The sequence below is a fragment of the Mirounga leonina genome, unplaced genomic scaffold (assembly GCF_011800145.1).
Source record: "Mirounga leonina isolate KUSES-001 unplaced genomic scaffold, KU_Mleo_1.0 Mir_127, whole genome shotgun sequence".
NCBI classification, from domain to species: Eukaryota; Metazoa; Chordata; class Mammalia; order Carnivora; family Phocidae; genus Mirounga; species Mirounga leonina.
Genome location: NW_023270316.1, coordinates 12,178,607 through 12,195,445, shown reverse-complemented (window position 1 = coordinate 12,195,445; position 16,839 = coordinate 12,178,607). Strand labels below are relative to the sequence as shown.

The following is a 16,839-nucleotide window of genomic DNA, read 5'->3' as shown; positions in this document are numbered from 1 at the left end:
GAATATAATTTAACAATTGTTTTTTTGTTTGTTTGTTTGTTTGTTTTAAAGATTTTATTTATTTATTTGACAGAGACAGAGACAGCGAGAGCAGGAACACAAGCAGGGGGAGTGGGAGAGGGAGAAGCAGGTTTCCTGCGTAGCAGGGAGCCCAATGAAGGGCTCGATCCCAGGACCCTGGGATCATGACCTGAGCCGAAGACAGTCGCTTAACCTACTGAGCCACCCAGGCACCCAATTTAACAATTGTTATTAACATGGAAGTTTCTAAAGACAATGCAGTAGGCACAGAACTGTATGTGGTAGGTTATGTTTTGGGCAGTGGGATTAGAAAGAAAGTGGTGGGGGAAGCTTTTAACATCAAGTATTTCAATAGTGCCTATTCTGCTTTGTTTTATAAGTATGTAATGCTTTTTATCTTATTTTTAAATTTATTTTTATTTATTTATTTTTGTTTTTAAGTAGGTTCCACACCCAGTGTGGACCCCAACCCGGGGCTTAAAAGTCACGACCCTGAGAGATCAAGACCCGAGCTAGATCAACAGTCGGAAGCTCAACCGACTGCGCCACCCTGGTGCCCCTGTAGTACTTTTCAAATTAAACAACAAAGAATGAAGCTCAAAAATAAGGCAGCTCAATTCACAGAAAACAGGGCACTGGATGGTAATAGCACTGGGTAAAGAAGGTTCAAGGCAAAAACGAAGGGCGCACCATGATGAGGCCGGTCCCAGAGAACTAGGGCAGCAACCAGAACCTCCAAACAGACCGAGGCCTCGCCAGGCTGCCGGGCCTCTAACACCACTGGTGTCCCGCTCTCACTCCTCACTAGCCCCAAAGCTCTCGGGAGTCGCTCCGCCCCGGGGCTCTCGCAACCGGAAAGACTTGAGGCAACAATGTAGAGAGCAGCTCACAGCAGGAGCCGTGCCAGGCCCTCCGCCAGCAGCTGCTGAGATACAGGGAAGAGCACCAGAGAGGGAGCCATCAGGACATTCCCGGTTACCCCAAGCCCTTCTCTGTGAGCCCACGCAGAGTCCACGGGTTCTCTTGTGGTGGTTTCCCAAAGGGCAGTCCTGAAAGGATGACAAAATCCTCCTGGGCTCCCCCAGCAAATCCCTTCCTCAGCACCAAGGCACTGGGCAAAAACCTTAAATCTCTCTTCAGACAAAGCCTGTAAGACACAGGAGGTACCTGTGTCCATAAATCCGTCCAGAGTACAGCACTTTTATTAAAAATATGACACACACAAAAAATACTTATGTTCTACATGTAATACATAGATGTGTGTATGCATTTACATGCATTTGCCTGTATGCATATGCAAATATATAACACATATTCATATCTGTGTGTATATATTTGCAAAAATAATACCATTTAAAAAAATCAACCCATAAAGGAATGCATGGAAAAATATAATGATATAACTTTTCTCTCTTAAATAACATCTTCATCTTTTAAAAATCCTAAAATTAAATAACCAAACAATAAATCAGTAGATTAAAAAGTACTGTTTGTCAAGATCAACCACATTTAAAAGTTATCTACCTGAAAGTCATCATAAGGGAAGAGCAGCATCTCCCTTAAACAATCGTTCAGGATCTGTGTCTTCTTCTGGACGATGACATTTTCATAGTCGAGTGGTTCGATCAGCTTTGGCTTTGCCTAAAGGGTGAAAAAATAAGCAACTGAAACATTCTTATAGATAAATGCAATTCCTTGAGATTAAAGAACTTTACACTATCTGCTTTTGCATTTTCCAACTTTTCTGCAACGGAAGTATGTTAATTTTGCTGTAAGGAAGAATCAGAAACAAGAGATAAAAGTTATTTTCAAAAGAACAGAAGACACTTCCTGGTATTCTGTCTATCTGTAGTCCTGCTTATTTAGTTATTAAAGCACAAAGAAGGCTATGAAGTCTGATGGAACATCCAGTCGTGTCCTGGGTCACCCCTGGCTAGGTCAGTCCCCATTCAAGCCTTAGGATCTGCCAGAACTGCCCTGCTTAGGGGTCCAGCCGTGGTCTGGTAGTGAGGGATGGATGTCAACAGCGGCAGCCTTCTTGGGCCAGGCTTAAAGCATCCACAGGGCTCACTATTTCATATAAGACTCTACAGAACTCTTCTCAGAGTATCAAAATACCCCCGTCTCCTAAAATGTCTATATACTTATTATATAATACCTAAACATACAAAAATGTGAGCTCTGGGGGTGGAAGGATGGTATCACTTAAACCAGGGCTTGTGAGTGAACCTCAGCAGATAGGGATGACCATCAGACCACCAGAAGAAAGAGGCAATAAGCAAGTGGGAAAAGGAATGAGGGAATATGCCTTTTTTGACTATTTCCAAAGTTAGCCTTCGCAGTAAAAATCTCTCCTATCTATTGCCAGGCATTGCCATGGTGTTTGCTGATCACTTTCCACATGGAAGGCACTAACTGGGCTAGGTCAGGGAGAAAGACACCTATTCAACTATATCCCAGCATGCCAAGTGATAAAACAGGCATGCGCACGTGCACACACACACACACACACACACAATGTTCTCAGAAGCAACTAAGTCCATATATCAATAATTCCTACAAGATTATTTTTTGAAACTATTAATAAAAATCATGATTACATAGTCTCAACATGTTATGTCTATTAAAATGACAATAAATATGTATGAAATATATTAAAGACATCTGGTACGTGGCATCACATTGGGAATTGTGGGTGAGGCTGCTACATGTTCCCCAAATCTCTCCTTTCCTTCTAGGTACAGCAGGACTACATTCCCCAGCCTCCCCAGGGTTAGATGTGGCCCTGTGTCTTGTGGCCAAGGGCAGGTGAGGGGAAGGAGTGTGGCCACTGCCAAGCCTGGACTGTAAAAGCTCTCTGCTAGAGGCTGAATGTTTCATCCTTCCAAAATTCGCACGTTGAAACCTAATCCCCAATGTGATGGTTTTAGGAAGCGGGCCTTTGGGAGGCAATTAAGTCATGAAGGTAGAGGCCTTATGAATTGATTAGTAATCTTATTAAAGAGACCCCCGAGAACTCCCTTCTGCCATGTGAAGAAACAGTGAGGAGAAAGCCATCTATGAACCAAGAAGTGGGCTCTCTCCAGACACCAAGTTGGCTAGTGCCTTGATCTTAGACTTCTCAGCCTCTAGAACTGTGAGAAATAAATGTTATTTAAGCCTCCCCCCGCCCTTATATTCTGTTCCAGCTGCCCTAAGTGACTGAGACAGCCTCCCTCCCTTCTCCCCACTGCCAGCAACATGCACAGGATCCAGCACTAGACTCCGGAGGCTTGAGGAGAGGATAAAGCCCCAAGATAGGAGGCATCGAGATCCTGAACCTACCCAACAGAAGGCTGCCTCCTGAAAATAGGTGCTGAAATATCCGTGAGCAGGAACAAAAGCATCTACTGTGTTAACCACGGAGATTCTGGAGTTGTTTAAAGGGGTCATCAGCTTACTCTACCTAACATAAATACAAACGCCCATATTTAACTTCAATTACTTGATTTAAAAGTAGACTCTACAAAGATGTCTGGACATGCTAAGAAAAAAAATGCAATGACCAAACAAGGGCACCATTATTATAATCAAGCAAAATATACATTTATGGGCAGAGATAAAAATATACCCAAAAAATTAAAGCTATCATAATGGGAGTGTAATTTCTTCCTACAAGATACTCAGAATGTTAAATTGTTTCTACATTCCAAAAAACGGTTCAAAAGTGAGAGAGATTTACACAAAGTATTTTTAAGGAAAGAATTGCCATAGAAAATTATAAAAATATTCTCCAAAATATTTTAATTCGACTTGAATAATGTGTTCCTTTATTTTAGTTTGTCACACTGTACATAGTGCTTTAAGCGCTTGTTGGCAGAACGGATAGATGTCATGATTAGTTAGGTCTTCCTTGGGAACTAGGACTATATTCCTAATAAAACCCGAAGATGCGCATAGCTTTATACAATGACAGAGTTCTGGATTCTGACAGCTGCACTTCTATTACAAAGAGGTCAGACAGAGAGATCCTGCAGGATGGGACAGACACTGCATTCTCCCCTGCTCCATACAGTGCCCAGCACATGAAGGCGACCAGGTAAGCTCCGAGGGGGTGGCCTGGTCCTCCACACCAGCCCTGGGCCCCTCCAAAGGTACCACTGGCTGTGTTCCCTTCCTACCCCTTCCAACAAGGGTCAGCAGTGCAGTCCCTTCGGGTCAGAAGGCAAGGGCAGTCTGCTTGTCCGAAAACTGTGCTACAATGTCAGCCCTTGTCAGAGAGGGTGCTGGAGGGACCTGCTGGGAAAGGCTCTTGTCTTAGCCTAGGATGTTTTGGAGTTTTCTGCCTTGCTCCTACGGCACAGCTCCCTCAGTAGACTATTACTGTATTCTTAGAGCAGGGGTTGGCAAATGTTTTCTGAAAAGAGCCAGAGAGTAAATACTTTAGGCTTTTGCCAGCTTTACTGTTTACTAAACTCTGACACTGTAGCACAAAAGTGGACACTGACAATAAATAAACAAATGGGCAGACTTTTAAAACTTTACAGAAACGCAACAGCCAGATTTGCCCAAGAGTCATTGGCCGATTTACGCTGTAGAGTTACCTTTGTCCCTTAGTAGTTAATCCCCTTTTACCAGTTTAATAATTCTTTACATTAATTTTCTATTTCCAATTAATTGATGTGTTTCCTGTCGCTGGGCTGATACACACAACATGTTTACACGTTCTTAAATGTATTTCATGATTATTTCTCACCAATTTGACTAAACCTAGATTGTTTAAAAGGTTTAATAAATGAAAACTCTAAAAACACTCACAGAAAGGGTGAGAATGGAGATTGGTGAGGGAACAGGAAAAGAAACAAGAAGGAGGTGGGGGAGGAAGAGACAAAAGGGACTGACACCCAGGGGTGAGGCAGGCAGGAGCAACAGAAGTGAAGGAAACACAAGGTGGAAGATAAAGACAGAAGAAGCAGCTACAGGGCGCCTGGGTCGCTCAGATGGTTAAGGTCTGCCTTCCGCTCAGGTCATGATCCCAGGGTCCTGGGATCGAGTCCTGCATCGGGCTCCCTGCTCCTTGGGAGTCTGCTTCTCCCTCTGCCTCTCTCTCTCTCTTTCTCTCTCTCTCATAAATAAATAAATAAATAAATCTTAAAAAAAAAAAAGGGGGCAGCAACTACAAACAGAAAGGACAGTGGGCCCGTGGGAAGTCACACCTCTGGGTCTACTCAACTGGGGGTTAAGGGCATAACTGCCTATTTTCTACTCTTCTTTGAAAGGATGATTCACTGGTTACAGCTGTTTACTGTTCTTCAGCTTAACTAAGCGTTTCCAAGTGGTCACGTCAGCAGGGGGAAAGCCCACTAGGGTAGGGAACTGACCAGCCTACAGCGGTGACAGGAACGTCACACTAACAGCAAAATGAAATTAGTGAATTACCAGAGTGCCAGTACCCCTCCCCCAGTTTAGTAGAAAGAGGCTTAGCGTAGATCTGGCACATGGCCTTGGTTTTAAAGCCATCAACACACTTAAGTTTAATCCTTCCTGGGGTGACACAGCTAAAAGAGCCAAGTTCTTGATTTTCTATGGTCAAAAGCAAGATTTTGGGCCCAGAATTACCCAAATCAACCAGTGGTCATGGATGGAGCTGCTCCTAGGCCATCGGAACCACCATGTTTTGAAAACCTGAGAATTCACTGGTTTGTATTTTAAATATTCAAAGATGTTGTGTTTCCCTAAGCATCACGGGGACTCGGTCAGCTCCTGAGTCTGTAACATTCAGAACTTGCACAGGGCCTGATTATGCTGCTTTTATAGTAAGTGAAAACTGTAACTCAACCTATAGATACAACTTCTTTAGCTTTTGTCCTCATTTGGAGGTTAAATGTCCTTATTTACGAACATTTGTTTCTCAGGTTATTGTGAAATCTGACAGGGAGAGGATCATGGTACTTTCAGTTTATAAAAGTCTACAAGAATGGTTCTCAAAGTGGGGTCCTGGTAACAGGCAGCAGCATCACCGGAGAAGCTGATAAAAAAGTAAACTGAATCAGAAACTCTACAGGTAGGACCGGGGATCTGCGCTTGCACAAGCTCCCCCAGGGATTTCGATGTCCCAGGAACTGGGCTGGAATTTGTAAATTAGAGAGGGACAAGGAACATGCCCAGTGCTCAGCTTCTTAACCTCTCTGGGGTTACAGACCCCTCTAAGACCCCTCTAAGAACCTGGGCCCACTCTCCCCAAAAATGTGTATACATATTCCTTTCTAAAATTTTATACACAGTTCTGGAGGAGGGCTGTCACTCCTTGGAGACTAGCCATGGAACTGAGCTGAGGACATTCTGGACAGTGGAAGAGGATGGCTCGGAAACATTTAATTCAATATGGCGAAAGGTGCTAGTGGAAGTTAAATGCAGAGCTAAGGGAGGAGGCTGAGCCAAGTGCCACCCATGGGCTGGGACATTTCCTCACCTCACCACAGAAATGATGCCTCAAGGTGCTGAAGGAAGAGTGGGAACTCTTCAAGTGCGCAAAGTTCTGAACTCCCTAACCAACATGCAGCCCTCCTATGGAGGCAGCTGTGTCTCTAACCCCAGGACCAGGACAGAAGCAATGTGGCTCCGCTTCTGACACAAGCCTGCTCCTGTCACTCGCTCACACCTCTGCATCTGTCACAAGCCTACAGCCCTGCAGGCTGCTGACAAATGTCCTATTTTAGCAGAATCCTTCCTCTAAAAAACAACTCTCCCACAGGTAAATAAGCCAAAGGAGTGAAAGCAGAGTTGCTCTAGCCCCAGGACACAGTACTTAGCCCTGTACTAGGGGCGCACCTCCCTCAACCCATTAGAGATAGTCTTTCCCTTCTCTGACAGGGACACCCCCTGCCACACCCGCTTAGTAGCAGTCCTAGAGTGCAGTTCATTCAGCTGTGGGTTGAAACGACCTGTGCACAGCTTACCTCCTTGACTATTAGTGCCTTGGGACAGGGCTGGGTCTCCTCTCTGCCCACCCCACCCCACCCCCAGCATCTAGCCCAGGGCCCAGAGACACAGTGACTGTGCACAAAGCTTGGTGTCCTGCACTTGCATCGACCCCTGCCCAGGCCCCATGTCTGTGTAGAGTTCAGTTGCTGCTTGGCATCTTGGCTTCTTAGGAAGATCCGAAGTGACCATGGCCACTGTGTCAGTCCACCCAATGTCATGACTCATGTCACATGAAGTGCAGCATCAGGGGCCATGTTGCAATACAGGTGTATCTCAAGGGGTTTGGCCCCAGGACTACTTGGGGGATATTTGAAGTTAATTATTGCACAATCTGAGAATGCCCCAAAATTATTCAGCTCATATATGAAAGAAACCTAATAGAGGTCTTTTTCAATCCTAAAAATTTATGTGATGCTACCAAACATTATAAAACTAGAGGACACTCTCCTAAACTATGGTTAACAAAATACAGATGTTGACTAATGCTACAGGAAAGATTAAATGGTCTATCCTTGCATTACAGAGTCATCAAATCAAACCATGATCATATGAAGAGGTAATAATAGTATGAAACCAAAAAATGTAGGGAAGAAAATATTACTGAGGTGTATCAAGAGATTGAGTCATAAAAATGTTGTTCTCCTGTATTTGATGTTTACGGTTTGAGTTAGCTTTTTTAAAATTTGGAATTTGTTGTGATTTCTTTTCAAATTCTAAATAATTAACTTCCATGCCTCCCTTTGTATTTATAATTTTGAATGATCTTTTTTTTTTTAAAGATTTTTTTTATTTATTTATTTGAGAGAGAATGAGAGAGAGCACATGAGAGGGGGGAGGGTCAGAGAGAGAAGCAGACTCCCTGCCGAGCAGGGACTCCAGGATCATGACCTGAGCCGAAGGCAGTGGCTTAACCAACTGAGCCACCCAGGCGCCCTTGAATTATCTTTTTAGACAAGGCCCCCCCACGTTCTAAGCTTCATCACTCACAAAACCTGGATCTGCTCTGGTGGGGCCAGAGATACCCCAGAGATGTGGATCAACTCGAAGGTAGTACAGTACAGTAGTTAAGAAAGCTGAGCTGCACAGTTGTATGGGGCTGTTACCAGGCTCCGTCGAGTGCATGCATGTAAAATGCCTGATAGAGCCTGGAAACCGGTAAGCACATGATAATAATAGCTGTTGTTATTACTATTACAAGCATTATTATTATTAAATGTGTTGCTTGCATGACAGTGATTTTTTTTTGGTGGGGGAGGGGAGTGGTGAACGTCACACATACATTCAATTTTACCAATCTGTTTACCAAAACTTGCCTGTACTCTCCAAGAACATATAAAATAAAACAGACAACAATGGTAGGGGCATGCACAAAGAAGGGAACACAAAAGGCCAAACAGAGGAAACTGTATACTAACAGAGATGACACTGGAATTCAGGGACTGAGCCCAAAATAAATATAAATAGATGCTTACATTAAAAACTGAAGAGAGTATTGATGAAGCTTGTGTCAGGCAGGACAGAGAAGAACAGCAGTTGGGGGGTCAGGGTGTATACAGAAGCCCTTCAGACCCACTCCCCTAGGGCACGGCCACGAGAGCAGCAGGACTCCAGATTCTAGAGGAGGCGAGAGTGAGCCCCATGCTGCGCTGCTCACAGCTGGTTATGTGGGGTGAGAGTGGAGGCAGACTCTACTGGAGAGTTTGGGAGGCCCAGCGCCCACAGACATTTTCATGACAATGATTCAAAACCTTGGCTTCCTTGCCAGAGATCCACAGGCAAGGCCTGAAGCCAGGGCCATGTGATCAGGACAGCGGGAAGAAGGAGCTGCATCTTAAGGGACAACATGGGTACAGGTTAGCTCCTGATATCATGGCCCACCAGTCCCCATCCACTGGTCGAAGCAGGGGCGGCACGGTGAACCCCGGTGATCCTGTGGCTGTCACAGGTGCCAAAAGGCATGATCCACAGTGCCCTCCCCCTTAACCTCCCTTTGAGGTTCTCCAACCTCACTCCTTCCTCCACCACTTGTTGCTGTGGGTCTGGCTGCCCAACATCCATGCAAATTGAAATTCCAGATCCACAGGCAAAGAGAAGCTAGGGAATCCTCTCTGTGCCAGGAAAATGAGATTCCTCTGGAATCCAGCATAGCTGGAGAGCATAGGCCCACAGGTGAGTTCAGTTCTGGCCAGTCACGTATGAAGCCTCAAAAACCACGGGAAGAGCTCGGCAGAAAGGCTTACTGATTTCATTGCTTTTCTCTCTGACAGGATAGCTTCCTGTGAACTTTCTAGTCATTTCTGGACTTTTGTGTCTCTGGTAATTAAATGTTAACACAAGCTCAAATCCTGAATACCACTTCTTGAAATAGCAAACTGAGGAAACAGCAACTCTTGGAGCATTCTATTTTAAGAGACGAGAAATTTATTGTTTCTGCTTATAAAGAATTTAAAACTTCCTTGATTTTTCTGCATGACTATAAAAGGTACTTGATCGGCTGAGATAAAAATTCTTCATGGAACTTAGTCCATTTTCAAAATGGTGTACTTCCTGAAGTTGCCAACAGGACCCCAGCACTGTCGCTGGGGAGGGGACAATGCAGCTTGCAACAAGAAGGAAGGGTCCTCTGAAGCCAGAGTTTAATCAGGGTGGCCCAATGAGCCTTCCTGTTGCTCCTATCTTACCCACGGCTCTCACTGCATACTCCCACCTGGAATTTAAGCGGTTAAATCTGGAGGGCGAATCCTCATTTTCCTAGAATTAGGGTGGGCACAGGAAATCAGCAGCTGCCTCCCCTCCTCGCATGCAAATGTTGTTAGCAGCTACGTGTTCCTTCTCGCCACAGACTTTTACTGAGCCTGTCCATATGCATTGTGATGCCAGGATAACAAGGACACAGCCCCCACTCTAGAAAGCTCACAGTCCAGAGGGGAGACAGACAGACGTGTGAACGATGAGAGCAGAATGACTGACAGCAGTGGGAACCTAGAAGTGGCATCTGACCCCGCCTAGAATGAACCTGCTCTCCCCCCCCCCCCCCCCCCGTGAGATTACAAGCTCCACCGAAGCAAAGATTTCCATTTTATCTACTGCTCCCTCAGCATCTAGAACAAGGCTTGGCATAATGTAGGCATCCGATGAATACGTGTTGGATGAGGGATGAAACCTGACAGTGTGGGGCACTTCAGAGCCAAGTCTAAGAGAGGAACCCGTCAGCCAGGATGCAGGGGGGACTGGGGATTCCTTGCAGAGAAAATGGAGACACCAAGGAACATGTTCCCGGATGGGAACCAGACTTTGTGGGGCTGACATTTACATATCTGGAAGGGGAAGGGGTTAAAAAAAAATACAAAATTTTGAATATAAAGTTAAAGTTGCTGGAGGCCCTCCCAGGGCCCTGGAAGGAATCCTGAAACTAAAGAAAGAATCCTTAGCTTCTGGATAAATCCTCCTCTCAGCACTGTGAGTTCCGGAAGCAGCGAACAGTTCAGGATAGCTGGGGCAGAGCTGCGTAAAGGGGATGGGGTGCCAGGAGGCCAAGGGCTTAGGAAACCAGTCTCTAGGGGTGCTACAGTATCTCTGGAAATCCAGCGTGAGCGAGAAAACAACATTTATGAGAACTCCTTTCTGAAAGGGTACTCTATGTGGCTGCCAGGAGCACGTGAATAAGCTACCCGAGGTGAGCAATGGGGCTCTGCAATGGGCGTGCTGGAGAAACAAAGAATGCTTAACTGTAGGACCCTGCTTTCTCTGGACAGGTGGGCCACGCTGGAGTTGGGAGAGGAACGGCTCAATAGTCCCTGCCCCGTCTCTGCCCTAGGCAACCCTCAGTCTCTCATAATGAATCACTTAGCACTACTCAAAAATAATGATGTACTATACAGTGGCTAACTGAACAGAATAATAAATAAATAAATAAATAAATAGGAAAAAAGTAAAAAAATAAAATAATAAAATAAAATAGTAAACAACTGGGGAGCCGGGGTGGCTCAGTTGGTTGAATGTCTGACTCCTGAACTCAGCTTAGGTCTTGATCTTGGGGCTGTGAGTTCAAACCCCAAGGTGGGCTCCGTGCTGGGCACAGAGCCTACAAACAAACAATACATAAATAAACAGTAAACGATTTGAATGGCATCTGTTTGAGGAGGTACCAATGACTGGCTGGCCTGGGGTGCCCGCGGGTTTCTGAGCCGCCTCTGGACTACAGCCTGCACTGGAAGAGGAGGCTAGAGCGGCGAGCGTGCCGCACTGTGACGGCCCTGAGGAAGCAAAGTGGTACAGGAAGAAGGGGGCTGAGCAGTACAGAACTAGGTCCTGTGCCATTCTCACCCGGGAAAGCAACCTCCCACTGCCTCGTCATAGACGTGCTCTTCTTCCCTCGACCCAGGACATTAAAACTTAGGAGATCAAAATATGATCACATCCCCTTCAGTAGTACATGTTCTTCTCCAGGGTGTTCATCAGTGTGTGTGGGAACAATGGCCTCAGCAGCTGTTGAGAAGCATGCTTGTTTAAAAGGAGCAGGAGGTCCGGTAGCATTAGAACTACGGTCTGCAAACATCGGAAGCTGAGATTATCTGGTCTAGCCCTCTCGTTTTACCGATAGGAAAACCCGGGAGTGTGGGATTTACGTGACTGTCCCCGGGCCTGGGGGGTGTTGCCGGCAAGCCCGGGCCTGGATCCCAGGTCTCCTGACCCCCTGCTCTATGCTCTTCCCCTCTACATTTTGATTTTTGCACTTTCAATAACGGTGTGCACAAGCACGCGATACAAAAAACTGGAGGAAAAAGAGGACCTTATCTAACCTTGGACTGCAAAGCAAGCTCAAACCTGAGCATTCCCATATGGTTAATTAACTGGCGAATGTTTAGAAGAATGCATAGCGGACACCAAAGTCTCAGACATCTAAATAGATTTCTCACACTGAAGTGTGGTGCTATCCTCAGAGCAGGCTAAAAGAATGACACACTTGTGAATACAGTTCTTTACATTATAAACACTGATAAGATGTTGAATTCCCTTTCTATACAGCACTAAGAAAAAGCACTCAAATGAGAGGACTTCTCACTAAATGAAGATTTTATTTCATTAGGCATGTCAGCATTAGCAAAACTTGGACATTCAACATCAGTTTGATGGAAGGAAAAGAGTCTGGGTTTTGTATTTGTCAGTTTTATAAATAACTGTGGTTTTCCAAAAATTATTATCCCATTACTAAAATAAACAGAATTAAAGACTGTGAAAACTATCAAATCAATAGCATCCAGAAAATGGTATAAGAGACATGAAATGATGCAAAGTGAGATAATAAAGATAATACTAATTAACAAAAACCCACAGAGCTGCTTGCATTTAGTCAGCTGTGCTCAAAAGGGAGTGCAGAGAATGTTAATGAGAGAAGCCCAGACAGGGATGTAGGGGACTCCTCCACGCCCTGTGCCCAGCAGGCACACAAGAAAAGAGCTGAGTGGCATGGGGATCTCGTCCTTGCAAAGATCTGAAGGTCTTCTCCCTTGACATGGGGTATGGGATAAGAGGGCAAAGGAGGGTATACAGAGGACAGAGACAGAGAGAACAGACCGAGAGCCTGGGAGGCAGGCTCAGCATGTGCCTCTCACTTACACATCCATCCCAACTTCCAATTCTGCCTGCCATTTTTGCACAAGTATAAAGCAATAATGAAAGCAAAAAAGAAAAAGATGCACCATGGTAACTGTATAAATAATTCTATCTTAAATCTGTACTGTTGTTGGCTGATCCTTTTCCAGCCAACAATTTTTCTTTCCAGAATTTTTCTTGAAAGTCTTAATTCTTCCTATGTCAATAAAAGCTATTTTTGGAACTCTGAAATGAAGAGGTCGAGTAATTAAGCTAAAAGGCTCTAAAAGGCCCAATATAGTCAGATTTCAAAACAGCTTTAAGCTACTTATTTGAAGATGGAAGCAGGGATGGGAGCAGGGGAGGGAATATTCATAATACATATTTGGTTCTCAGAAGAGTTTCTGCATACCTCATCACCAGAAAGGCTGTTCGGGGACCAGCTAAAGGCAGCTGTGAGGAGTCAGGATTAAAATCCTCGTCCCAAAAACATTTACCATTGTTGAAGGCAGTGACAGGCAGATGGGAGTTCATTATACCAGTCCAAGGGTTCTCAAGGTGCAGTCCCAGACCAGCAGCTTCAGCATCATCTGGAACTTGTTAGAAATGTAAATTCATCCCAGACCTACTGAATCAGATATTTTGGGGATGGAGCCTAGTAATCTGGGTTTTTAACAAAGCCAGGTGATTCTGATGCTCAACCAAGTCTGAGAAACCCTCTACTAGTTTACTTTTGTGTATGTTCGAGAATTTCATATTTAAAAAGTATTTTCAGGAAATCCTAGCTCCAACTGCTTATTGGCTCTGTGGCCTTGGGGAAAGTTACATCTCCATATCTACATCAGAAAATGGGAAAAGTAACAAGTTCTCTATCATCATCACACGGTTATTGAGAAGTTTCGACATACAGTGCCTATTCAGCGCAGGAATGAAATGGTGGTCATGGGGATCATACAAAGTTATGTCATCTGGACACAAGAAAACTTTAGAGCCTACAACATACACATGCCTTTGCTGGATCAGACACACATTATCTCACGAAACCTCCCCCCAAATCTGTATGTATCATCAGCATTTCACAGATGAGGAAATTGAAGCTCAGAGGGGCTACATAAATTAGTGAAGGTCACACAGATGGTGACCATTGGATCTCCTGGCTCCAAGCCCAGGACCCTTCCCCCCTTTGTTCACCTAAGTCTGCAATAAGCACGATGGAACGTCAAAGTTCTAGAACAGGAAATGCCTCCCCAATGTCTCCACTTCCCTTTGACAACTGCATAGCACCACTCCACACTCTGATGCTTCAGCCACCACATCTCCAGGGAGGACAGAGGTCTGAGGCTTTCTGCCCAATTCTGGGCATTGAACTGCCCCCGGTTCCATGATCTCACCGAGGGAGAGATAAAAGGCAGAGAGTCTTTTCATGAAAAATACTTGTTTTCAGTCTCAAGAATATTAAAAATCATACCCCAAAATACTAAATTTTCCTGAAGAGCCAGGTTTGAATGCTGGGACATATATTAATGTCATTAGGTAGTATTTAATATACTTTACCAATAAACAGTTTAAGGATCGTATTTATCAGGAAAGTCCAACTTTACACTTAGATCATGCATTTTTCCTCCACAGTGTCACAAATACAGTACCCCATCCAATGACTCACCCCCCAAACAACAACTTTCTGGTTTGAGGTGTATAAGCGACAGAATACATAAGTCTACAGATCTGCACTGTTCAATACAGTAGCCACCAGCCACGTGTGGCTATTCTGAATTCAGAAATGCTACAGGCATAAAATTCCAAAGATTTAGCAGGAATAAAAGAATATACAATGCCTTGATATTTCTATAAGGATTAAATGCTGAAATAATATTTTGGCAATAATGGGTTAAAATTACATTATAAAAATTAATTACACCTATTTCTTTTTATTTTAATTTAGCTACCAAAAATTTTTAAATTACGTATGTAGCTCATGCTGTATTTCTATTAAACAGTACTATTATAGACTGTATGAAACTTTAACATACAGGTAATTTTTTAAACTTCAAGGCAAAATAAAGGACAAACCACTTCCTGAAACCATTACTTGGGGGGAAAAGACAGATTTTTGAAAAAATACCATCCCACATTAGAGACAAAACAGGTCTAGTCTTGGTCAAGTAAAGGAGACAACCTGCATTGTTCAGTGTTGCTAACAGACCCCACCTTTCCCATCTTTCCTATCTTTCTCCCCCAGGAAGAGGTATCTTCCTTGCCCTACACCTTATGGGTCTCCATTACCTTTTCCACATATAGTCATGGGATGCTGGTACTAAGGTCACACAATGATTTTTTCCAAATGTACTACAACCATAGAAGGTGAATGGCTGACAAGAAGTGGTAGAGGTAACAAAAGGGTACTGGGTAAGAGGAAGAGAGAAAAGGGTTTTGACTTTGTTCACCTAAGTCTGCACTTCTGTACTCAAGTAAGTACTCACATAAAATGCTGTTTAGCATTTTAGATCAAAAATAACAGAAACACAGCAAAGTTTCAGGGTATAATACCCACATCCTATTTAGTCAAGTAGCTTCCTCTAGGTGCACCCCTTTTTACTTTTGGCCATTCAACTCATTTGGATATTGGTGGGCTAAACCTTTGAGGGGGGAGTGGAAAGGCTGAGGAAGAATCCACAGACCCAGGCTCTCCTGGAGGGCCCTTTCTGCAGCCCATTCTTTGCCCATACATTCCTCAAAGAGTGACCAGGACCATGCCAAAAAGAACAAAAGAGGTGGCGGGTAGGGGGGAGCACTGATGTTATGTCAGAGATGGAATACAAAGAAAACAAAACCACTCACGGTTCCCACTGGGGCATAAGGCCACCACCCCCCCCCCGCATTAGTGACGGAAGCTGGAATATAAGCCTTAGCTACAAGATAGTAGAGCTGTGTAATAACTGACTGTGCTAGAATAACAATGCCATGATGGGCCACAGGAGCATACGGCCTGTGGGAAAATGTGGGCAGAGGGTTTCAAAGGGCTTCTTGGAGGAGCTCGCATGTGAGCTGGGACTTGAAGGGCAGACAGAAATGGTCTGGCAGTGAACCGTGCCAGGCACAGGAAGAGCTGTGCCAGGTAGGAAAGCGCCCTCAGTCAAACAATACGGGGCCCGGTCGGGATGCATTTGGGAAGGTGTGGGAGATGAGGCCAGCAAGCCACTTCAGGGCTGGCCTCCAAGGATCAGATAAGCCATGCTTTGCCTTCTCTGCAAAGCGAAGTTATAAAAGGACTTCATCTGTGTTTGGGAACGAGCAGTCTGGCAGCATGCTGGAGCACAGCTCAGAGCAAGGGAAGATTCACTGTGGTAAGCTGACGGGGGCAGTCTAGATAACCTTTGGAGATGAGCTGTCTAGAGGGCAGTCACTACCACTATCTCCATCTGATAGAAACGCAATCTTGGCTTGGAAATGTCAAGTAGGTTTAAAAGACACAGAACCCAGGTCTCATGACTGAGTATAGGGCTCCTTGCATCACTCACTCCTGCTTCTCCCTTGGTAGTGACAACTCTCCATAGCAAGGAGATCCCAGAACAGAACTAGGGCCTGGCTCCTCTCCGAGAACTTGGCCAAACCCTCAGAGATCCACTGGTAGGTGGTACATACTCTTGTCTGGAAAGTGAGTATTAAAACTTCTAAAGCCTCAAAATGTTACTCTAAGAGAAACTTAGAACTAGCTATATCACATTACAGGGATATTTCAAACTTCTGGAAGGTTGAGGATAAACTATAATTTCCCAGCCTTCTTGGTTCTAAAATTATACTCAGAGTGATATGTCATCTGTAGGCTTGTCAGGCCTTTGTGAGTCTCCTGCATAGTTCTCCCTGCTAACTCCAAATTCTGCTGCCACTTTTATTTATTTCCAGGCTGGCCAACCCATTTCACTCACCTTACTCATTACATTGGGTGGCAATCCAATATCCCCTATTTTGTAGCTCCTACAACTCAAAACCCAAAAGATTGTGAATAAACTAAACATAGAACCTGAAACTAAAACTCCAGGGTCTTGACCTGACTCCATCACAGGTTATTCTGGGATCAAAGCTAATAACCCTGAACCATGGAATTTTAGCCCCACAAGAGAACTTAGAGATTATTTACTACATGCTTCTCATTTTACAAATGAGAAAACTACTGAAGCCAGGGCTGGGGCAGGGGAGGGGAGGGAAGGGTGATGATCAGCAGGGATTGCAAGGCAGATCTGGGACCAAAAATATGTCTCT

At 44.5% G+C, this 16,839-nt stretch overlaps 1 protein-coding gene across 19 annotated transcripts in view; it reads right to left on the bottom strand.

The window, feature by feature from the left end:
- The window catches only part of DOCK9 (dedicator of cytokinesis 9), a 325,732-nt gene that overhangs the window by 202,047 nt on the left and 106,846 nt on the right, over window positions 1–16,839 (bottom strand). For all 19 annotated transcript variants that reach the window (XM_035003134.1, XM_035003138.1, XM_035003141.1 and 16 more), the window contains exon 2: window positions 1,546–1,662. In XM_035003134.1, coding sequence (XP_034859025.1) covers window positions 1,546–1,662 — 117 coding nt within the window. The remainder of the gene's footprint in view (window positions 1–1,545; window positions 1,663–16,839) is intronic.